The following is a 24023-nucleotide window of genomic DNA, read 5'->3' as shown; positions in this document are numbered from 1 at the left end:
TTATGCCATCCCCCTGGGTGTCAGGGACGAGGCAGTCCGAAGCTCGTGGGATGCCAGGGCAACTCGGCTTCTAATTAGGGCAGCGTGAGATGTGGAGAGCACTGGGGAGGCTCCCCGTGTCTGGAGCGTGAGCTCCTCTGAACAGGCCCGGTGCTGACCTCGCTGTGCAGCTGTGTTTGGGTTTGCAGACGAAGCAGGAGAGGCTGTGTTTCACACTGGCCAGAGACATGCGTGTTCCTGTGTGTGTACGTGTGTGTGTGTGTTGGGTGAAAGAGAGAGGGACAGATAAAGAGGGAGAGAGAGAGATGGGCTTTGAGAGGAAGGGGACTAGCCGGGGAGGCACCTGCTGTAATCTTCTCAGAACATGTAAAGGGATTGTGGGTTGCGAGCAGAAAGTGGGCTAGATTACTCGTGGTCCCATGTGCTTGATCACGGATAACGCAGGTGGGTACTGGCGAATTTCTCAACCTCCTGCTTTGGGGGAGTCTTAAATGGGGGGTTGTAGCTGACATTTCCTTAACAGCTCACTTTGCGACAGACACTCGTCACATACTCTGAAAACACCTCCTCTGTGCCTGCTCCTGCCAGGCCATGTGGGATATTAAGAAGTGCAGAGTACAGTCCCTCCCTGGAGGGACTTCCCAGCCTGTTGCAAAGTCCAGACTGACACAAGTGGAACAGATTCGGGGACAAGCTGAAGAGTGGGTTCAGGAAAGTACTAGAGTCTCACGGCCCCGGAGGGAAATGTCCAGTGGCATCGGGAGCCAGGGCGGCGGCCGCCATGAGCCGGAGGAGCCGCCCTGGGTGAATTTGCCAGTTTAGAGGGGAACACTGCACACGTGCACTGGTTAGCTGAGCCACTCCATTTGTGGGTGTGTCCCTATCACCGCGTTTGGATGTCCAGCCTGTGACACGTGGCTGCTTGGAGCCACCCCACTGGGGAGGTGGGTCCTCATGCTGGGAGGACTGTCAGCTGGCGGTCAGTCCTGGGCAGACGGTCAAGCAATGCCAAAGTCTGGTCTGAGTCTGGTCTGCGTCTGCAAACGGGGTAGTGTTACCTACCCTCCTGACCTCAGACAACTGTGTGGCAGGAGGGATGGGACATGGGAGCCCCCAGGCGAAGCTCTGTGTAAGGCAGCGGGGCTTTATCAACGACTGTAAAATCTGCTTAGGCAGAAAGCCATCAGAGGCAGCACTTCTCACATCGTGGACGCCTTTCCAGTGTCTGCCTGCCCTTTGGAGTTCCTCTCGGCGTCACCGTCTGTCTTCCTTGGGACTCACCTTCTCTCTCCAGTGGCCCTTCCATTCCTGCTGCTTAAGTCTAGTTGTTTCCCCCAAAGCCTTTCCTTACTCCCCAGGCCCAGGCCGGTCCTCCGATGCTGCGTCTTCCAGGGGATGGAAGTACATGGGCATTTCTCCCTAGTCTAGATGGCCAGCCCCGTCCTTGTTCCCAAGCCAGATTCACCTCCCTGTGAACGTCCCATAGGCTCAAGGTCAACCCTGGCCTCCTCTGCATGGGGCCAGTTGAAGGCCTCTGTCTCCCACATCAGCTAGGACTCTGCCCGCCACGGGCTCTAACCTCTCAAGATCCTAGAGTGTGTCCTCACATGTCCCCTCCTGTCCTGTTTCCGTATCCACACCCTTGCTCGTGCTCTCCCAACCAGTATTTCAGACATGTATGGTGAAATATGTATTTATTAGCAGAACTCCACTTTCCTGTGCCGCAAAGCAACCTGCGTTGGAACTCTAACAAATGACATTTAAATCGAGCGGCCTTGTGGTTGTGGCTGGTTCGAGGGCTTCTGTGTCTGTCTGCCCCACACCTGCCCCTGGCCCCTGACAGAGGACCTCAGAGATCATCATGAACACCCGGGATGGCCTCCTAGGCCATGTCTTTGGTCCTTCCTCCCCCTGAATTGTTTCTAAAACCCAGACCTGGCAAGGCTCAAAATCCCCTTAACTTTTCACAGTTCACACAATAAAGTCCAAAGTCCGGCACGGTCATCAGTCTGACCCTGAGTGACCTTTTCTTCTTCCCACGCTTCTGTTTCCCTCTGTGCCAGCACTGTGTGGTGTAGATATATGGGGAGGCTTGGAATCCCCCAGGCCTGTGCTTGCTTCAGGCCTCCGTGCGCTGCCCCCGTCATTCCCTCTGTCCGGGGAATACCTTTCCCCGGCTTCTCCTCCTGGCGCCCGGTGGTACATTCCTCGGGTCTGGGTTAGAGGTCGCCTCCACAAAACCTTTCTTTTTTTTTTTTATTTTTATTTTTTATTTTTATACTTTATTTATTTATTTGGCACAGAGAGATCACTAGTAGGCAGAGAGGTAGGCAGAGAGAGGAAGGGAAGCAGGCTCCCTGCTGAGCAGAGAGCCAGATGCAGGGCTAGATCCCAGGTCTCTGGGATCATGACCTGAGCTGAAGGCAGAGGCTTTAACCCACTGAGCCACCCAGGCGCCCCATCCACAAAACTTTTCTTGAGCTTCCTTCCCATCACACAGGTTGTCACTCATTCTCTTGTTCTACGATGTTCTGTTTATACTTAAAAAATTTAATTTCATTTATCTCATTGCACTCTGGTCACACTAAGAACGGGACAATGCCCTGTTTTTTTCAGGTCCCCAAAACACCCAGCCTGGCGCGCAGTAAACAGCAGGCATCCATTTCACGTTTGTGGAATCAACAATTGAGGGGATGAGTGAATGAATTTGACATGTGCCGCCAGGGCACTGAGGCCTCATCTGTGTCCTCTTTCATTGGCTCATCATCCTTTTTTTTTTTTTTTAATTTTTTTTTAGTTTAAATTCAATTTAAATTCATATAGAGTGTTATTAGACTCAGAGGTAGAGTTAAGGGATTAATCAGTTGCAAACAATACCTCGTGCTCATTCTATCAAGTGTCCTTCTTAATGTCCATCACCCAGTTACCCCCTCCCACCCACCTCCCCTCCAGTGACCCTCAGTTTGTTTCCTATGGTTAAGAGTCTCTTATGGTTTGTCACCCTCTCTGATTTCGTCTTGCTTTATTTTTCCTTCCCTTCCCCTATATTCTTGTTTCGTTTCTTAAATTCCTTGTATGAGTGAAATCATATGGTCTTTGTCTTTCTCTGATTGACTTATTGTGCTCAGCATAATACCCTCTAGTTCCATCCATGTCATTGCAAATGGCAAGATTTCACTCTTTTTTTCTTAATTAAATTTTTATTTTTTATTAACATATAATGTATTATTTACCCCGGTACAGATCTGTGAATCGCCAGGTTTATACACTTCACAGCGCTCACCATAGCACATACCCTCCCCAATGTCCATCACCCCACTACTTCCCCTGACACCCCTCCCCCCCATGATTCCACTTTTAACAAGACCTATTTCTAATCTGCTTTTTTGAATAACTACCTGGGGGGTGGGCCCAACAAAAGGATGGCCTTTGTTTGCTTTTACATCGTTTTAATGCCTTGTAGGTGAAAATACAGTACTCTGATAGTAGACAGAAATAGCGTGTTCCCTGAATTGTTAAGACCACAGCACCACACACATTCCCTAGATCTGCCAAATTCTTAGGCCAAGTCTCAGTAGGACAGTCCATGCATAAGCTCTCTCTGGTGGGGGGACAGCGGGAAGCTAGATGAACAATGCAGAGGAGAATCTGAATAATAACCCTGGGCCACTGGACGTCAAACTGAGGATGAGAAATGGCACGCCCCTCCCCCCATCCTCCGAATGCTTGCTTCCCTGCTTGAGGAATGAACCCGATGCTAGGATCTCACACACCTACATCAGCGTCCTTGCAGGAAGCACACACCCGTGGATTCGTCAGTTCTGCAGCCTGGCTGAAATGGATTAGATCTCGAATGGGGTAAAGGTTGCATCTCCCCTTCATTCCTGGGCGGGGAAAGGGAGATGAGGTGGCGGTGGGCTCGAGTTTCTTTTTAAGATCCTTTATTGTCTTGGTTCTGTGGATAACTACAAGGGCATCCCACTCCCCACCCCCACCCCCAACTCAGCGCTCAGCGTCCCTTCCAGAGGGGGAAAGGATCTGGAGGCCAGATTTCTTCCCCCGCAGCTAAGCCTGCCCCTTTCCTTCCCAGCCAGAGGCACACAGCAACTGGAGCCAGAGCCTGCAGCCTCTCCTTCCCCAGGTGCCCTGGAGAATTCTATCTTAATTAACCAGGAGACCTAGAGCACCGAGGATTTTTGGAAATGGAGCACGCGCCCGCTTTTTGTCTGCTTCCCTTCCTCCCGTCCCCACGATGGCACCGAAATTTAAAAACAAAAACCCAATACCAAGGAACAAGGGATCTCACCTACACATGCCGCGGACAAAGTCTGGCAGACTTTGCCCAGACCCAGTCGGGCAGCGCCGCCAGGGAGCAGCGGTCCGCTGGGAGGATAGGGACCTGCAGCGGCTTGCGGGGCGTGGTTGCGCGGGCGCCGGGGGCGGAGCGGCGGGGCGGGGCCCGCGCGGTCACGTGGGCAGGATGCCTATACGGTCGCCCTTCCTAGACCGAGGGGACGGAGATCTTAGCGCTCTCGGGATTCGGACTCCCCGCCGATATGGCCGTTTGGGACGAGTGCAGGAGCTGCTTGACGCCGGGCCTGCTGCAGCACCAACTGGCCATCGTCACCGGAGGGGCCACGGGTATCGGAAAGGCCATCGCCACGGAGCTGCTGCACCTGGGTACGCGAGCGGGCCCTCTGGGTCAGGCTACCTAAGATCAAGAGGTTGGCAGAGACACACACTGGCCTCAGGGGGTTTCAGGAGCCAGGAGGTAGGCGGGCGGGCTGGGAGACATGAACTGGCCAAGCCAAGAGGCTGTACCTGTAGGAGACATTGAAACCGCCGGGGGAAAGGGAAGAGTCTCTAAGAAATGCTGCAGAAGCCTTGAAGGATGAAACCACTATTTGTGCACTAAAGGGAACAGTTAGAATCACAGATAACATGCTCGAGGTGGGGAACAAGGAGACCTGTGGAAACGTGCTCTGGAATTCTTTATAGATGTGTTTAAAATGAACCCGTCCTATGAACCGAATGAGGAAACGCGGGAAGACTTTTCATATTTTTCTCTTTATCACTGGTTTATTTAATGATAACGTCATTGCCATTTCTGTTTTTGTTTTTATTAACTTACTTTTCTCCTCATTATGAGTTGGACTTACCTGCTTCTTTGCATTACTGCTGAACATTTTAATTTTACCTTGTTGGATGCTGGTTATTTTTATATTCATTTAAATATTCCTGAGCTCTGGGGCGCCTGGGTGGCTCCGTGGGTTAAAGTCTCTGCCTTAGCTCAGGTCATGATCCCAGGATTCTGGGATCCACTTCCGCATCGGGTTGTCTGCTCAGCTTCTCTCTCTCTCTTTCTCTGCCTGTCTGCCTACTTGTGATCTGTCAAATAAATAAATAAAATCTTTTTAAAGAAAAAACAAACAAACAAATAAATATTCTTGAGCTTTGTTCTGTGTTAACTGCATCCCAGAAGTTGTTACTTCTGTTGTTAGGTTCTTGGGAAACAGCTTAATACTTTGAGAGAGACTTGTTATATATTAACTATTGACCTGGATAGCCTTTAATCTAGTTAATCTAGGGTCATTTTGCTATACCACTCAGGCCATATCCTTCTCAGTATCTTACCCATTGGCTTTTTAAATGAGGTTTTGCCTGTTGGAAACACTATTTCCAGTGCCTTCTTGGCCTCCCTTGACTCCCAACTTCATCTCGTCCTGGAATCTGAATGGTTCCTCTTCCTCCTCCCTGGGCTGCACCTGGGAAACTCTCTCCAGGTAGCAAGCTGGAACGATCATAGGGCTCACATTGTTTGTTTCCACTCTCTGAGATAGATCACTGTGCCATGCTACCCCATGTCCTGTGCCTGAAAGCCGTTCTGCATTATACTTTGCCCAGCTTTTTGTTCCATTGGTCTGGAGGATAAATTCTATTATTGATGTTCGATCTTAACCAGAGGCAGAAGTCCTGATTCACCAATTTTTTTTTAAAGATTTTATTTATTTATTTGAGAGATCACAAGTAGGAAGAGAGGCAGGCAGATAGAGAGAGGGGGAAGCAGGCTCTACCCACCGAGCAGAGAGCCCCATGCGGGGCTGGATCCCAGGACCCTGAGATCATGACCTGAGCTGAAGGCAGAGGCTTTAACCCACTGAGCCACCCAGGCACCCCCTGATTCACCATTTTTTAATGGGTACACATAAAAGAACTTCTGGACTTTTTTTTTTTTTCTTAATTTAGACAACCAGTGAAAGCATATTCATCAATGAAAACATATTTACTATTTCTTGACTGTTTTCTTTTCAGGGTGTAATGTGGTCATTGCATCTCGTAACTTTGATAGATTAAAATCTGTTGCAACGGAACTGAAGGCCAGTCTGCCCCCCAACAACCAGGCTCAGGTCACTCCCATAAAATGCAACATCCGCAATGAAGAGGAGGTAATGTAAATATGTCTATAGCCTTTATTCATTCATTTTATTTACAGTAGCGGTTCCTAAAACTAGTGCTTCAGATGTTCCTGTGGTAGAGATCTTAGAGGAGTTTAACTAGAAGCAGAGGCTGTAAAAGAGATTCTTTCGCTAATGATATATTGAGTATTACCGCGTGGGGGAAGAGCGGAAGGAAACAATCTTTAAGGAAGCTAAGCAAGGATGTGGGCTCAGCGAGATTACTTTTTGTGCTTTTTGCCCTTTAAGTCATTTCTTTATATATTTTTTAAGATCTTACTTTTAAGTGATCAGTCATTTCTGCACCCGCCGTGGGGCTCAAACTCACAACCCCAAGATCAAGAGTCACATGCTGTACCAACTGAGCCAGACAGGTGCCCCCTTTAAGTGATTTCTTAATGTTAATTTTAACTGGATTTCGGCAACTGGTAGTGATACATTTTACTGCGACAGACTGCAAGTTCTTCTCCCAGAGTAAGCTATCAGTCCAGCTAGCAAGTGAAGTTGTTAACCAGTTTACTTTGAACATTTTTCTTTAGGTGGAGAATTTGGTCAGATCCACCTTAGATGTTTACGGTAAGATCAATTTTTTGGTAAACAATGGAGGAGGCCAGTTCACGTCTCCTACAGAACACATCAGTGCAAAGGGATGGCATGCTGTGATTGAGACCAACCTGACGGGCACCTTCTACATGTGCAAAGCAGGTGAGTATGACCAATAACCCAAAAAGGCAAGGTGTCTTTATTTAAAGTCGTAGAGAATCTTTTTTTTTCTTTAAAGATTTTACTTATTTATCAGAGAGAGAGCACACACATAAGCAGGGGGAGTAGAAATGTAGAAGCAGGCTACCCTGAGCAGGGAGCCCAATACCAGACTCAGTCCTGGGACCCTGAGATCATGACCTAAGCCGAAGGCAGAGGGTTAACCCACTGAGCCACCTAGGTGCCCCTAGATCATAGGGAATCTTCCAAGAGAATTGTTGGGGACTCAGAAACTCCATGTCTGCAGTACTGACTGCCCTGATTTGCTTGCATACGATACAGAAATGTAAATTGCTGCTTTTCTGGATAGTCATTTGGCAATATTTGTAAAATATGGGTTTGGTTTGATCTTACAATTTTATTTCTAGGAATTTATCATGAGAAAATTATTAAGAATCTGTACAAAGATATAGCTACGAAGTTGTTCCTGGAAAAAAAAAAAAAGAACAACCTCTCACACTTAGTTTTAAAGAAATGAATCTGTTTAATCTCTTGTAACTTGTCAGATCTCCAGGGAAAATGCCGGAGTCCACATCCTTTCTGAATAACAACTAATTAGCATGCATGGAGATCTTTGGATTGAAAAGTTATATTTCATAGGTGATGATATTCAACCCCTGACATTGAGTAATTCAAGGGTTTATTGAAAAACAATCGAAGACATTTTCATGATGAAAACCACAGAACAGGTAGAATTCCAACCCAAAGTGTCTTCACCCTAATATGGATTAGGCTTTATATTCTTAACATCTCTATGTCAAAATCTTGCAGACATTTCCAGCTTTCAACTTCATCTAACTAGTAGTATAAAGCTTTACATTTGTTGTGGCTGGCTGTTTCATGGGAACCTCTGATTTATAGCCCCTTGGTCGGAAGCACAAGCTGGACTTGTGATTGGCATCTGAGACTACCTCACATTTCTTAAAGAAATATTCCCATGACAGCTCTGGAAGTGTCAGGGGAAAAACACAAAGATGATTTCAGAGTTCTTTTTTCTTTAAGACTTTATTTATTTATTTATTTGACAGAGAAAGACACACAGAGAGAGGGAACACAAGCACGGGGAATGGGAGAAGGAGAAGCCCACTTCCCACTGAGCAGGGAGCCTGATGTGGGGCTGGATCTCAGGACCCTGGGATCATGACCTGAGCCAAAGGCAGACACTTAATGATGAGCCCCCCAGGTGCTTTTGATTTCAGAGTTCTAACATAGAGCAAAAGCATTTAAGCAAAAGCAGAAAGTCTGTGTAGGGTAATTGAAATAAATTTATATCTTTTTATTTTTTCATAGTTTTTTTTTTAGATATTTGATATAGCACATATTTATTTATTTTCATTTCCAAACTTTTCGGGCTATTCATGACCTCTTTCTTTTTTTTTTTTAAAGATTTTATTTTTTTGACAGAAAGCAAGAGAGCACAAGCAGGGGGAGCACAAGAAGAGGGAGCTTTTTTATTTTTTTTTAAAGATTTTATTATCTTTTATCTTTATTTTATATTTATTTTTTGTATTTTTATATAGTTATATAAATATATAAAATATATTTCTATTTATTTTATTATATTTATTATGTTTCATTTTTATTTTATTTGTATTTATCATCTTTTTTTTAAGATTTTATTTCATTTATTTATTTATTTATTTTTAAAAAGATTTTATTTATTTATTTGACAGAGAGAGATCACAGTAGACAGAGAGGCAGGCAGAGAGGCAGGCAGAGAGAGAGAGGGAAGCAGGCTCCCTGCTGAGCAGAGAGCCCGATGAGGAACTCGATCCCAGGACCCTGAGATCATGACCTGAGCCGAAGGCCGCGGCTCAACCCACTGAGCCACCCAGGCGCCCAAGATTTTATTTTTTGACAGAGAGCAAGAGAGCACAAGCAGGGGGAGCACAAGCAGAGGGAGGAGCAGGCTCCCCACTGAGCAGGGAACCTGATGCGGAGCTTATTCCTAGGACCCTGGGATCATAACCTGAGTTGAAGGGAGACGCTTAACCAACTGAGCCACCCAGGTGCCCCCCTTTTATTCTTTCAGATGAGTTTTATATTCAGGTTTTTTCCTCTAAACTCCTGGTGGGGAATTTGACTGGAATGGTGTTCAACCTGTCAATAATTTGACAATGTGTTGAAATATTATCTCTGCACCATGGCGCATCTTTCTATTAATGGATTCTTATTTTATATTTTTTGGCAAAGGTCTGTGGTTTTCGTCATGTAAATCTTTTTAAAGTAGGCTTCATGCTGGGCATGGAGCCCAACACAGGGCTTGAACTCATGACCCTGAATCCAAATCAAAAGTCAGACGCTTAACTGACTAGGCCACCCAGGAGCCCCTTTCATATTTTTTACTAAGGTTATACCTCGATATTTTGGATGACTCCTAAGGATTTTTCTTTTTTAAGATCTTTTTTTTTTTTTTTAAGATCTTTAAAAATATTTTATTTATTTATTTGAGAGCGACAGAAAGAGCATGAGCAGAGGGAGAGAAAGAAGGGGAGGGAGAAGCAGACTCCCCTATGAGCAGGGCGCCTGATGCAGGGCTTGATCCCAGGATCCTGGGATTGTGACCTGAGCTGAAAGCAGATGCTTAACTGACTGAGCCACCGTGGCACTCCGACGCCTGCTTTTTGAATGGGCTCCTTTCCCAGTTATTTTCAGCTGAATTATTGGTGGTTTATGGAAGAACTACTTTTTCAAGTTCATCTTGTACTTTACCTAGCAATTTGTAGTTTATCTAACAGTTTTTGAAATTAGTCTTTCAGGTGTTTTAGTTACACAATTGTGTTGTCTAAAAAGAAATAATGTATTTCATTGAGTGAAAGATACACTCAATGTATCTTTGGTGAAATGCACCATCATTTTATACACTACAAGAAAGTAGAAACAGCATTATTTGTATCCTAAGAAGCCACCAACTGTAAAACATAGCCCAGTTTCAACAATTTCAAAATAATATGAAAGAATTATTTTAGAGTCCAAAAATACTATATTTTATGTCTTCTTTTCTGGGGGCTTTACCTCCTTTTTCTGTCATCTAGTATGAGTTGGGAAGAACTCAACTGGAAAGCTTTAAGTAATGATGGGAAACCATTCTTATTTTTGTCTAAGCTCTTAATAGGAATGGGTCTTTTTTTGTTCTCTGGCCTTTACATTCTAAAAATTAGATTTCTATTGAAGTGAGTCTTGAGGGTACACATCTGACGTTGTCTTGATTTGTATGAATAGAGTTGATGGCTAAATATCAAATGGGGCTTCAAAAAAGGATAAAATACTTAAAGAATGAGGGACACCTGGTGGCTTCGTCAGTTGAGGGTCTGAGTCTTGATTTCAGCTCAGGTCACGAGCTCTCACGAGGTCGAGTCCTGTGTAGGGTCTGCGCTGGTTGTAGAACCTGCTTAAGAGTCTCTCTTCTTCTCCCTCCACCTTACTACCCCCAACCCCACTCCCACTCTCTCCCCCTACAAAAAACACCAAAATTGAAAAGAAAATACTTAAAGAATTAACAAAAGCAAGATAAGACTTGTATCTACAAACGACAAAACGTGGCTGAGAGAAATGAATGATCAGAATAAATGGAAAAGCGTTCAGTATTTATGAATTGGAAGACTTGATACGGTTAATGTTGTAGTTCTTCCCGAATTGGTATGTAGGTTCAATGCAGTCCCTAGTACTTTTGCAGAAAATGACAAGCAGATCCTAAAATTCATGTGGAAGTGCAAAGGACTCAGAGTAGCCAAAACATTGGTTTTGCAAACCTGGAAAGTTGAAGGATTTATACTTCTTGATTTCAAGATAATGTGGTACTGGCATAAGGAGAAAAGAATAGATATTTTGGACAAATTTGAAAGTCTATAAATAAACCTTTATAGTTGTGATCAATCCCTTATATTTACGATTTTTGCCAAGGGGGCAAAGGCAATTCTGTGGGGAAATGATCGTCTTTTCAGCAGATGGTCCTGGACAGTTAGATATCCACATGCAAGAAGACCCTTCCCTCATACTATAAGTAAAAGTTAACCAAAAGTACAAAATGGACCGTAGACCTAAATGTAGTTGGTAACATTGTGTAACTTGTGGAACTAATAAAGCACAAAATCTTTATGACCTTGACTTAGGCAGAGTCCTGAGATACATCATCTAGAATACCATGTATAAAGTAAAAAAATTGATAAACCTGACTTAATCAAACTTAAATATGTTTGCACTTCAAAAGACAACATTAAGAAAATGAAAAGATAAGCTAGACTGGGGGAAATCACTTATCTGATAAAGGACTTGTATCCAGAACAAAGAAAGAGCTCTTATCATTCAGTATTAAGAAAACAAACCAACTAAAAAATGAGCAAAATATTTGAATAGATATTTTACCAAAGAAAATAACTGAATGGCTGATAAGTACATCAGAAGATTGTCAGCACCATTAGTCATTCGGGACATCAGATCAAAACCTCAGTGAAATATCACTTCATACCCACTAGAATGGTTATAATAAAAAAAAATTGGGCAATAATAGCCTGGAGAAACTGGAACCCTCATGCATATCTGATAGAAATGTAAAATAGTGGTGACACCAGAAAACAGTTTGGCAGTTCCTTAAGAAGTTAAACATACAGTTGCCATATGACCCAGCTATTCCATTCCCAAGCATCTACCCAAGAGAAATAAAAACCTATGTCCACCCAACAGTTTGTATTCTTCATCACCTGCCAGTGGAAACAATTCAAATGTTCATCCTCTGGTGAGCAGACAAATGAAATATGGCCTGTCTGTTCCCTGGAATATGATTTGGCAATAAAAATTAACTACTGATACACGTTACCCTGTGGATGAACCTTACAGATACTATTCTAAGTAAAAGAAGCCAGACACAAAAGACCGCATATAGTGTGATTTCATTTATCTGAAATGTCCAGAAAAGACGAATTTATATAAATGGAAAGTGGATGAGGGTTTGCGTGGGGATGGCTTGGCTGCAGATGGGCACAAAGCAATGTTTTTGGGGGTGATGGAATGTTCTAAAACTGGATTGTGATAGTGGTTGCATGGCTCTAGTTTATCAAAAATCATTAAATTGTACACATAAAGTGGATGAGTTTCATGATATATAAATTATATTCAGTCAGGCTTTTAAAAAAGGAATTGTAAATTTAAAAATATTTTAAGATTTTATTTATTTATTTGGCAGGGAGAGAGATCACAAGTAGGCAGAGAGGCAGGCAGAGAGAGAGGGGGTAGTAGGTTCCCTGCTGAGCAGAGAGCCTGATGCAGGGCTGAGCCAAAGGCAGAGGCTTAACCCACTGAACCACCCAGGCACCCTGAAATTAAAAATGTTTAAATAGCAAGCAAGATGGTGGGACGGTGAGTGAGAAGAGAGTCAGGACGCTATTTCATATGCTTGTCATTGGCTGTTTCCTGCAGTTTACAAGTCCTGGATGAAAGAGCACGGAGGATCTATTGTCAATATTATTGTCCTTACTAGAAACGGATTTCCAGGATTTGTGTAAGCATACTTAATATATATATACATATTTTTTTCCTATGTCTTGGGGTTTTGTCCTCTGAATGGGGGGAGTGGGGTGGAGAAGATTTCATAAGTCACAATCCTGAATGCTGTAATGAGTTTCAATCTCAATACTTAACATTGCCCTTTATTTGATCTTCAAAAATGTACTTGCAAAACGTTCCTACGCATATTAGACTTGCCAGATTTACCAAGAAAATAGAATCAGGAGGCCCCATTAAGTTTTATATTATGTCTATCCCAAATATTGCTTGGGGCATATTTATGCTAAAATATTTTCTTGTTTATCTGAAATTCAAATTTAACTGGTTGTCCTCTATTTTATCCAGTAACCTAATCTAGATGTCACTAAACTGGTCATCAGTGTCTGAAGAGATTTTTTTTTGTTAACATGTGGAAATGAAACAAATTTAGATTAATTTAGAATTGAATACTGTGAATATGTTCAATTTTAGACAGTACTGCTAAATTGTTACTCTGTAATGGAGTTGGACATGTTTTTTTTTTTTTTCTTTTTATTTTTTATTTTTTTTTTTAATTTTTTTTTTCCAGCATAACAGTATTCATTATTTTTGCACCACACCCCGTGCTCCATGCAATCCGTGCCCTCTATAATACCCACCACCTGGTACCCCAACCTCCCACCCCCCGTCCCTTCAAAACCCTCAGATTGTTTTTCAGAGTCCATAGTCTCTCATGGTTCACCTCCCCTTCCAATTTCCCCCAACTCCCTTCTCCACTCTAAGTCCCCATGTCCTCCATGCTATTTGTTATGCTCCACAAATAAGTGAAACCATATGATAATTGACTCTCTCTGCTTGACTTATTTCACTCAGCATAATCTCTTCCAGTCCCGTCCATGTTGCTACAAAAGTTGGGTATTCATCCTTTCTGATGGAGGCATAATACTCTATCCCCAGGGGTACAGGTCTGTGAATCACCAGGTTTACACACTTCACAGCACTCACCAAAGCACATACCCTCCCCAATGTCCATAATCCCACCCCCTTCTCCCAAACCCCCTCCCCCCAGCAACCCTCAGTTTGTTTTGTGAGATTAAAAGTCACTTATGGTTTGTCTCCCTCCCAATCCCATCTTGTTTCATTTATTCTTCTCCTACCCACTTAAGCCCCCATGTTGCATCACCACTTCCTCATATCAAGGAGATCATATGATAGTTGTCTTTCTCTGCTTGACTTATTTCGCTAAGCATGATACGCTCTAGTTCCATCCATGTTGTCGCAAATGGCAAGATTTCATTTCTTTTGATGGCTGCATAGTATTCCATTGTGTATATATACCACATCTTCTTGATCCATTCATCTGTTGATGGACATCTAGGTTCTTTCCATAGTTTGGCTATTGTGGACATTGCTGCTATAAACATTCGGGTGCATGTGCCCCTTTGGATCACTACGTTTGTATCCTTAGGGTAAATACCCAATAGTGCAATTGCTGGGTCATAGGGCAGTTCTATTTTCAACATTTTGAGGAACCTCCATGCTGTTTTCCAGAGTGGCTGCACCAGCTTGCATTCCCACCAACAGTGTAGGAGGGTTCCCCTTTCTCCGCATCCTCGCCAGCATCTGTCATTTCCTGACTTGTTTATTTTAGCCATTCTGACTGGTGTGAGGTGATATCTCATTGTGGTTTTGATTTGTATTTCCCTGATGCCGAGTGATATGGAGCACTTTTTCATGTGTCTGTTGGCCATCTGGATGTCTTCTTTGCAGAAATGTCTGTTCATGTCCTCTGCCCATTTCTTGATTGGATTATTTGTTCTTTGGGTGTTGAGTTTGCTAAGTTCTTTATAGATTCTGGACACTAGTCCTTTATCTGATATGTCATTTGCAAATATCTTCTCCCATTCTGTCAGTTGTCTTTTGATTTTGTTAACTGTTTCCTTTGCTGTGCAAAAGCTTTTGATCTTGATGAAATCCCAATAGTTCATTTTTGCCCTTGCTTCCCTTGCCTTTGGCGTTGTTCCTAGGAAGATGTTGCTGCGGTTGAGGTCAAAGAGGTTGCTGCCTGTGTTCTCCTCAAGGATTTTGATGGATTCCTTTCGCACATTGAGGTCCTTCATCCATTTTGAGTCTATTTTTGTGTGTGGTGTAAGGAAATGGTCCAATTTCATTTTTCTACATGTGGCTGTCCAATTTTCCCAGCACCATTTATTGAAGAGGCTGTCTTTTTGCCATTGGACATTCTTTCCTGCTTTGTCGAAGATTAGTTGACCATAGAGTTGAGGGTCTATTTCTGGGCTCTCTATTCTGTTCCATTGATCTATGTGTCTGTTTTTGTGCCAGTACCATGCTGTCTTGATGACGACAGCTTTGTAATAGAGCTTGAAGTCCGGAATTGTGATGCCACCAACGTTGGCTTTCTTTTTCAATATCCCTTTGGCTATTCGAGGTCTTTTCTGGTTCCATATAAATTTTAGCATTATTTGTTCCATTTCTTTGAAAAAGATAGATGGTACTTTGATAGGAATTGCATTAAATGTGTAGATTGCTTTAGGTAGCATAGACATTTTCACAATATTTATTCTTCCAATCCAGGAGCATGGAACATTTTTCCATTTCTTTGTGTCTTCCTCAATTTCTTTCATGAGTACTTTATAGTTTTCTGAGTATAGATTCTGTGTCTCTTTGGTTAGGTTTATTCCTAGGTATCTTATGGTTTTGGGTGCAATTGTAAATGGGATTGACTCCTTAATTTCTCTTTCTTCTGTCTTGCTGTTGGTGTAGAGAAATGCAACTGATTTCTGTGCATTGATTTTATATCCTGACACTTTACTGAATTCCTGTATAAGTTCTAGCAGTTTTGGAGTGGAGTCTTTTGGGTTTTCCACATATAGTATCATATCATCTGCGAAGAGTGATAATTTGACTTCTTCTTTGCCGATTTGGATGCCTTTAATTTCCTTTTGTTGTCTGATTGCTGAGGCTAGGACCTCTAGTACTATGTTGAATAGCAGTGGTGATAATGGACATCCCTGCCGTGTTCCTGACCTTAGCGGAAAAGCTTTCAGTTTTTCTCCATTGAGAATGATATTTGCGGTGGGTTTTTCATAGATGGCTTTGATGATATTGAGGTATGTGCCCTCTATCCCTACACTTTGAAGAGTTTTGATCAGGAAGGGATGCTGTACTTTGTCAAATGCTTTTTCAGCATCTATTGAGAGTATCATATGGTTCTTGTTCTTTCTTTTATTGATGTGTTGTATCACATTGACTGATTTGCAGATGTTGAACCAACCTTGCAGCCCTGGAATAAATCCCACTTGGTCGTGGTGAATAATCTTTTTAATGTACTGTTGAATCCTATTGGCTAGTATTTTGTTGAGTATTTTCGCATCTGTGTTCATCAAGGATATCGGTCTATAGCTCTCTTTTTTGGTGGGATCCTTGTCTGGTTTTAGGATCAAGGTGATGCTGGCCTCATAAAATGAGTTTGGAAGTTTTCCTTCCATTTCTATTTTTTGGAACAGTTTCAGGAGAATAGGAATTAGTTCTTCTTTAAATGTTTGGTAGAATTCCCCCGGGAAGCCGTCTGGCCCTGGGCTTTTGTTTGTTTGGAGATTTTTAATGACTGTTTCAATCTCCTTACTGGTTATGGGTCTGTTCAGGCTTTCTATTTCTTCCTGGTTCAGTTGTGGTAGTTTATATGTTTCTAGGAATGCATCCATTTCTTCCAGATTGTCAAATTTATTGGCGTAGAGTTGCTCATAGTATGTTCTTATAATAGTTTGTATTTCTTTGGTGTTAGTTGTGATCTCTCCTCTTTCATTCATGATTTTATTTATTTGGGTCCTTTCTCTTTTCTTTTTGATAAGTCGGGCCAGGGGTTTATCAATTTTATTAATTCTTTCAAAGAACCAGCTCCTAGTTTCGTTGATTTGTTCTGGAGTTGGACATGTTTGACTCTTACTCTGATTTTGGTAAATTTTTATGTTGGAAATAGATTTAAAAAAAAAAAGTCAATCAGTGAACTAACTTAGCCTCCTGGCTCAGTAGAGTCTTAATAATCTAAAAGTGCGTCCACATAGAATAAAGAGAAAACAGTGTGCCAGGAATCTATTTGAAAACCACACTTTTAGTGGTTAAAAAAATCTGATTTACAAAAATTTCATTTTGTATTTCTTTTGTATCTATTTCATTTTTATTTCTTTTGTATCTTTGATAAGTTCTGATTCCTTCCATTTTTTTAATTAAAAATTTTTAAAGATTTTCCAACATAGAATATTCCTTTTTATGAAATAGACCTATGCTAGTGTTATAAGAACAAAGCATGCTAGTTTTTACATATGTATAAAACTGCATAAGGTACAAAGTTGAGTGCTCTGTACCTTCTCATTCCAGAGATAGCCTGTTAACCAAGTAAGACCATGACCTGACTTCTTTTATTAGTAATATGTAAACTGTAATGTGCAGGGTGATATTTTGGCACTGCATAAATATCCTGTTTGCCATTGTGATTTTTGTAATCTTTGTTGATTCTTACCTAAATCACTTACTACATTAGGATTTGGAAGATGTTGATATTTCTGATTTCATAATTGCTTCTGTATTTATTAGCTGATATTCTTCTGTAAAATGACTTTTCTGCAACAGCCATTCCTTCTTTCTCTCTGTATTTATTATTATTATTATTAAATTTTTTGGTAGACCACTATGAGGGACTTACAGATTTCTTTTCAAATTCCTTTATTCAAATGCACGTACTATCTCAAACTTAGTAGAAATTTGTATTGTTTCTACATTTTGCATTATAAATAATTCTGCAGTGAACAACACTGTACATAGTTGTTTCCTATTTGTGGAGTTATATCTTCAGGGTACATCCTGGAAGTTGGATTGCTGGGTGAAGGTGAAGGGTAAATGCATACTTTTAGGTATTTCCAGCCAACAAAGTATGAGAGTGTATATTCCCCAGAGCCTGACCCAAAATGTGTGTTGTCAACTTCTGGACAGCTCTCATGGTCAAGAAATGGTATTCTCTGTGGAGCATCTTTTGAGTTGTTGAAAGCCTATCTGGTGGGGCGCCTGGGTGGCTCAGTGGATTAAGCCTCTGTCTTCGGCTTGGGTCATGGTCTCAGGGTCCTAGGATCCAGCCCCGTGTCGGGCTCTGCTCAGCTGGGAGCCTGCTCCCCCACCCCACCGCCTGCCTTTCTGCCTACTTGTTACCTTTGTCTGTCAAATAAATAAATAAAATCTTAAAAAAAAAAAAAAGGCTATCTGGAAATCTTGTGTATATGTTTGAGTCATATTGCTGTGGTTGGCACATTTTTCTTAATCCTGTCTAAGGATTCTATTCTATTACATCTTTGCAGGGCAGTTTAGTCTGAGCTGCTGATCTTTTTTAAATTAAAAAAAATTTTTTTTTTATTTTTTAAAGATTTTATTTATTTATTTGATAGACAGAGATCACAAGTAGTCAGAGAGGCAGTCAGAGAGAGAAGAGGAAGCAGGCTCCCCGCTGAGCAGAGAGCCTGATGTGGGTTGATCCCAGGACCCTGAGACCATGACCTGAGCCGAAGGCAGAGACTTTAACCCACTGAGCCACCCAGTTGCCCCTTTATTTTAACTAATAAATAATTGTGAGGGCAAAAGGTAGGTCAAAAAGCAACTCATGTCTTCCGTGGACAGTTTGTAACTCACATGCCCATCAGTGGGTGAATGACTAAACACACCGTGATATATCTGTATAACAGACTACTAATTGGAAATAAGAGGTAATGAACTATTAACTCATGCAACAACATGGATGAATCTCAAAATAATTATTCCTTTTTAAAAAAGGAATAATTATTTTGTCTTAATCACCATATAGTACATCATTAGTTTTTGATATAGTGTTCCATGTTTTCATATAACATTACTGTTTTTGTATAATACCCAGTGCTTATTATGATACATGCCCTCCTTAATGCCCATCACTGTGCTAACCCATCCCCCAGCTCCACTACCCTCTAAAACCCTCAGTTTGTTTCCCAGAGTCCATAGTCTCTCATGGTTTGCCTACCTCTCTGATATCCCCCCTTCATTTTTTCCTTCCTTCTCCTAATGTCCTCCATGCTATTCCTTATGTTCCACAAATAAGTGAAACCATATGGTAGTTGTCTTCCTCTGTTTGACTTATTTTACTTAGCATAATCTCCTCCAGTTACATCCATGTCAATGCAAATGGTAAGTATTCATCTTTTCTGATGGCTGAGTAATATTCCATTGTATTTATGTATGAATAATCTTTATCCATTCGTCTGTTGAAGGTCATCTTGGTTCCTTCTACAGTTTGGCTATTGTGACCATTGCTGCTATGAACATAGGGGTGCATGTGGCCCTTCTTTTCACCACATCTGTATCTTTGGGGATCAATACCCAGTAGTACAGATGCTGGGTCATAGCATGGCTCTATTATTAACTTTTTGAGGAACCTCCACTCTGTTTTTTTTTTTTTCCCCACACTGTTTCCAAAGTGGCTGCACCAACTTGCGTTCCCTTTCTCCACATCCTCTCCAACATTTGTTATTTCTTGCCTTATCAATTTTTGCCATTCTAACTGGTATAAGGTATATTTCAATGTGGTTTTGATTTGAATTTCCAACGGCTAATGATGTTGAGCATTTTTTCATGTGTCTGTTAACCATTCATTTGTCTTTGGAGAAGTGTCCGCTCATGTTTTCTGCCCATTTTTTGACTTATTTGTTTTTTGAGTTTTGAGTTTGAGAAGTTCTTTATAGATCTCGGATACCAGCCCTTTATCTGTAGTGTTATCTGTGAATATCTTCTCCCATTCCATGGGTTGCCTCTTTGTTTTGTTCACTATTTCCTTTGCTGTGCAGAGACTTTTGATCTCGATGAAGTCCCAAAGTTCATTTTTCATTTTCGCTTTTGTTTCCCTTGCCTTCGGAGACCTGTCTTGAAAGAAGTAGCTGTGGCTGATGTCGAAGAGGTGACTGCTTGACTGCTTGTTTTCTCCTCTAGGATTTTGAGAGATTTCTGCCTCCCATTGAGGTCTTTCATCCATTTAGAGTTTATCTTTTTGTATGGTGTAAGAGAATGGTCAAATTTCATTCTTCTGTATGTAGCTGTCCAATTTTCCCAACACCATTTATTGAAGAGACTGTCTTTTTTCCATTGGATATTTTTTCCTTCTTTGTTGAAGATTATTAGACCATAGAGTTGCGGGTCCATATGTGGGCTCTCTATTCTGTTCCATTGATCTATGTGTCTGTTTTTGTGCCCATACCATGCTGTCTGGGTGATCACAGCTTTGTAATATAGCTTGAAGTCAGGCAACATGATGCCCCCAGCACTTTTTTTTTTTTTTTCTTTTGCAACATTTCCTTGGTGGTTCAGGGTCTTTTCTGGTTCCATACAAATTTTAGGATTGTTTGTTCCAGGACTTGGAAAAATGCCATTGGTGTTTCGACCAGGATGGTGTTGAAAGGATAGATTGCTATGGGCAGCAGAGACATTTTACCAATGTTTACTCTTCCAGTCCATGAGTATGGAATGTTTTTCCATCTTTTTGTCTTCAGTTCCTTTCATGAGTGTTCTGTAGTTCCTCGAGTATAGATCCTTCACCTCTTTGGTTAGGTTTATTCCAAGGTATCTTACGGTTTTTGGTGCTATTGTAAATGGAATTAATTCCCTAATTCTCTCTCTTCTGTCTCATTGTTGGTGTATAGAAATGAAACAGATTTCTGTGCATTGATTTTGTATCCTGCCACATTACTGAATTGCTGTGTGAGTAATTTGAGAGTGGAGTCTTTGGGTTTTCCACATAAAGTATCATGTCATCTGCAAAGAGAGGGAATTTGATTTCTTCTTTGTCGATTTGAATACCTTTCATTCCTTTTGTTTTCTAATTGCTGTTGCTTGGACTTCTGGTACTATGTTTAACAATAGTGGTGAGAGTGGGCATCCTCCTCACGTTCCTGATCTAAGAGGGAAGGCTCTCAGCGTTTCTCCATCAAGAATGATTTTCGCTGTGGGCTTTTCATAGATGGTTTTTATGAAATTGAGGAGTCTTCCTTCTGTCTCTACACTCTGAAGAGTCTTATTCAGGAAAGGATTTGCTGTACTTTGTCAAATACTTTTTCTACATCAATTGAGAGGACTATATCGTTCTTATCTTTTCTCTTATTAATGTGTTCTATCACACTGATTTGCGAACGTTGAACCACCTTGCCTCCCAGATATAAATCCCACCTGGTTATGATGGATAATCCTTTTAATGTACTGTTGGATCCTAATGGGTAGGATCTTGTTGAGAATTTTGGCATCTATATTCATCAGGAATATTGTTCTGTAGTTCTCCTTTTAATAGGGTCTTTGCCTGGTTTTGGGATCAAGGTAATGCTGGCCTGAAAGAATGAGTTTGGAAGTTTTCCTTCTGTTTGTATTTTTTGAAAGAGCTTCAGGAGAATAGGTATTATTTCTTCTTTGAATGTGTGGTAGAAACCTCCAGGGACTCCATCGGGCCCTGGACTCTTGTTTTTTAGGAGGTTTTTGATCACTGCTTCAATATCATTACTGGTTATTGGGTCTATTCAGGTTGTCAATTTCTCCCTATTACAGTCTTGGTATTTCATAGGTTTCCAGGAAGACATCCATTTCCTCCAGGTTCCTTAATTTATTGGCATATAGTCATTGATAATAATTTCTAATAATTGGTTCTGTTTCTTTGGTGTTAGTTGTGATCTCTTCCCTTTCATTCATGGTTTTATAAATTTGGATCCTTTCTCTTTTCTTTTGGATAAGTCTGGCCAGTGGTTTATCAGTCTTATTAATTCTTTCAAGGAACCAGCTTCTCGTTTCGTTGATCTGCTCTACTAGATTTCTGGTTTCTGATTCATTGATGTTTGCTCTAATCTTAATTACTTCTCTTCTCGTGCATGGCTTAGGCTTTATTTGTTGTTCTTTTTCCAGTTCCTGAAGGTGTAAAGTTAATTTGCGTATATGGGACTTTTCTATTTTTTTGAGTGAGGCTTGGATGGCTATGTATTCCCCCCTTAGGATCACCTTTGCAGTATCCCATAGGTTTTGTCCCGATGTGTTTTCATTCTCTTTGGTTTCCACGAATTGTTTATGTTCTTCTTTGATTTCCTGGTTGATGTAAACATTCTTAAGCAGGATGATCTTTAGCTTCCAAGTGTTCAAATTTCTTCCAAACTTTTTCTTGTGTTTGAGTTCCAGTTGCAAAGCTTTATGGTCTGAGAATGTGCAGGGAATAATCTCAATCTTTGGTATTGGTTGATATCTGATTTGTGTCCCAGTATGTGCTTAATTCTGGAGAAATTTCCATGTGTGTTTGAGAAGAATAAGTATTCTGATATTTTAAGGTGAAGTGTCCTGTGGTATATCTCTGAGGTCCATCTGGTCCAGTGTGACATTCAAAGCTCTTCTTTCTTTGTTGATTTTCTGCTTAGATGATCTATTGCCGAGAGTGGAGTGTTGAGGTCTCTTATGTAGTGGCTGCTCCCATGTTGGGGGCATAAATATTTACAATTGTTAGATCCTCTTGTTGGACCGACGCTTTAAGAATGACATAGTGTCCTTCTGTATCTCTAACTATAGTCTTTAGCTTAAAATCTAATTTTTCTGATATGAAAATTGCTGCCCCAGTTTTCCCTTGAGGTCTGTTGGTATGAAAAATGGTTCTCTATCCCTTCACCTACAGTCTGGATGTATCTTTAGTTTCAAAATGAGTCTCTTGTAGAGAGCATAGGTATGGGTCATGTCTTTTTACCCAGTCTGCAACCCTGTGCCATTTCATGGGAACGTATAAGCCATTCATGTTAAGAGTGATTTTTGAAAGATACAATTTTATTGTCATGTTGCCTGTGAAGCTTTTTTCTCTAGATTGTCTCTGTCAATCCTGTTCTATATCACTGTTGGGTTTTTTCTCCTTTTATAGAGTCCCCCTTAATATTTCTTATAGGGCTGGCTTTGTGGTCATATATTCTTTCAGTTTCTGCCGTTCTTGGAAGCTCTTTGTCTCTCCATCCATTCTGAAGGACAGCCTTGCTGGATAAAGTATCCTTGCATTCGTGTTCTTCTCATTGAGTACCCTGAATATGTCTTGCCTTTTTGGCTTGCCAGGTCTCTGTGGACAGGTCTGACATTATTCTGATGTTCCTCTCTCTGTAAATAAATCTCTTCCCTCTTTCCACTTTTAAGATTGTTTCCTTGGATCTAGGATTTGCAGATTGTACTATTCTATGCTGGGGCGTTGGTCTGTTCACATTGATCTTGGGTCCTCTCTGCCTCTTGGACGTGAATGCTTATTTCCTTTACCAGATTAGGGAACTTATCAGATGCAATTTACTCAAATATATCTTCTAGATCTCTCTCTCTCTCTCTTTCTCTCTCTTGCTTTCCACCCCCTCAGGGATCCCAATAATTCTGATATTGGAATGTTTCATTGAGTCGCTAATCTCTCTCAGTTTGATTCCTTAGGCTTTAACTTGTTTTTTCCATCCTGCCTCAGTTTCCTTCTTTTCTATCATCTTATCCTCTAGCTCACTAATTCATTCTTCTTCTTTACCCCAGCACTCAGACTATCCAGTTTAGACTGCAATTCATTCATAGCATTTTAAAGTTTGGCCTGATTCGATTTCATTTTTGCCCTTAGAGATTCTATATTGTTGTTAATATTTTTCTCAAGTCTAGCTTTCCCCTTGTAATTGTTACTTTGAAGCTATTTCTGACATCTTGGTTATATCCATATGTATTAGTTCTGTGGCAGAGGCCATATTCTCTGATTCTTTCCTTTGTTGGGGTTCCTGCTCTTAATCATTCTGTTGAGGGGTGGTTGAGGGAATGTGCAAAGTACAAATTATTGACCACAACCCAAGCAAGATGCACCTGCTTTATAGGGAACTTAGGGTTGTCCGTTTCTTGTTCTTCCAGCCTGTCTTCTGGAGGAGGGGCCTGCCACACTGTTACTGAGGCAACCCTGTTTGGGCAGAGTTGCCCTGCCCCCTCTTAGGGGAGGAAGATGGGCTCAGTGAAAGCTGGTTTGGCGAGAGAGGGGCTTTGGTTCTCTGGTGGCTTTATGCGTCTCTTCTGAGTGTCAGAACAGAAGTGACCATATCCAAACCTTTGTCCCAGAACAATGAGATTGCAGTCTGCTCTTCACTGAGCCCTCCAGGCCACACTGTCTCTCTTTCTGTCTGTGCTGCTAAAAACTGCAGCATTCTGCATTGCAGGCTGCACAGCAGCACTCCCAGCCCTCGCTCCCAGGGCTGGCCTCTCTCCCATTTGTGCTTCTAAAACCGC

General features: G+C 41.6%; 1 protein-coding gene across 1 annotated transcript in view; it reads left to right on the top strand.

Moving 5' to 3' along the window:
* Positions 1-4448: 4448 nt before the first annotated feature.
* Positions 4449-24023, top strand: part of LOC116597255 (peroxisomal trans-2-enoyl-CoA reductase-like) — a 35798-nt gene continuing 16223 nt past the window's right edge. The window contains exons 1-4 of the mRNA XM_032354728.1: positions 4449-4680; positions 6313-6446; positions 6995-7160; positions 12633-12714. Coding sequence (XP_032210619.1) covers positions 4557-4680; positions 6313-6446; positions 6995-7160; positions 12633-12714 — 506 coding nt within the window. The 5' untranslated portion in view covers positions 4449-4556. The remainder of the gene's footprint in view (positions 4681-6312; positions 6447-6994; positions 7161-12632; positions 12715-24023) is intronic.

Source organism: Mustela erminea, chromosome 8 (assembly GCF_009829155.1).
Source record: "Mustela erminea isolate mMusErm1 chromosome 8, mMusErm1.Pri, whole genome shotgun sequence".
Lineage (NCBI taxonomy): Eukaryota > Metazoa > Chordata > Mammalia > Carnivora > Mustelidae > Mustela > Mustela erminea.
This window is presented reverse-complemented; position numbering and strand designations above follow the sequence as displayed.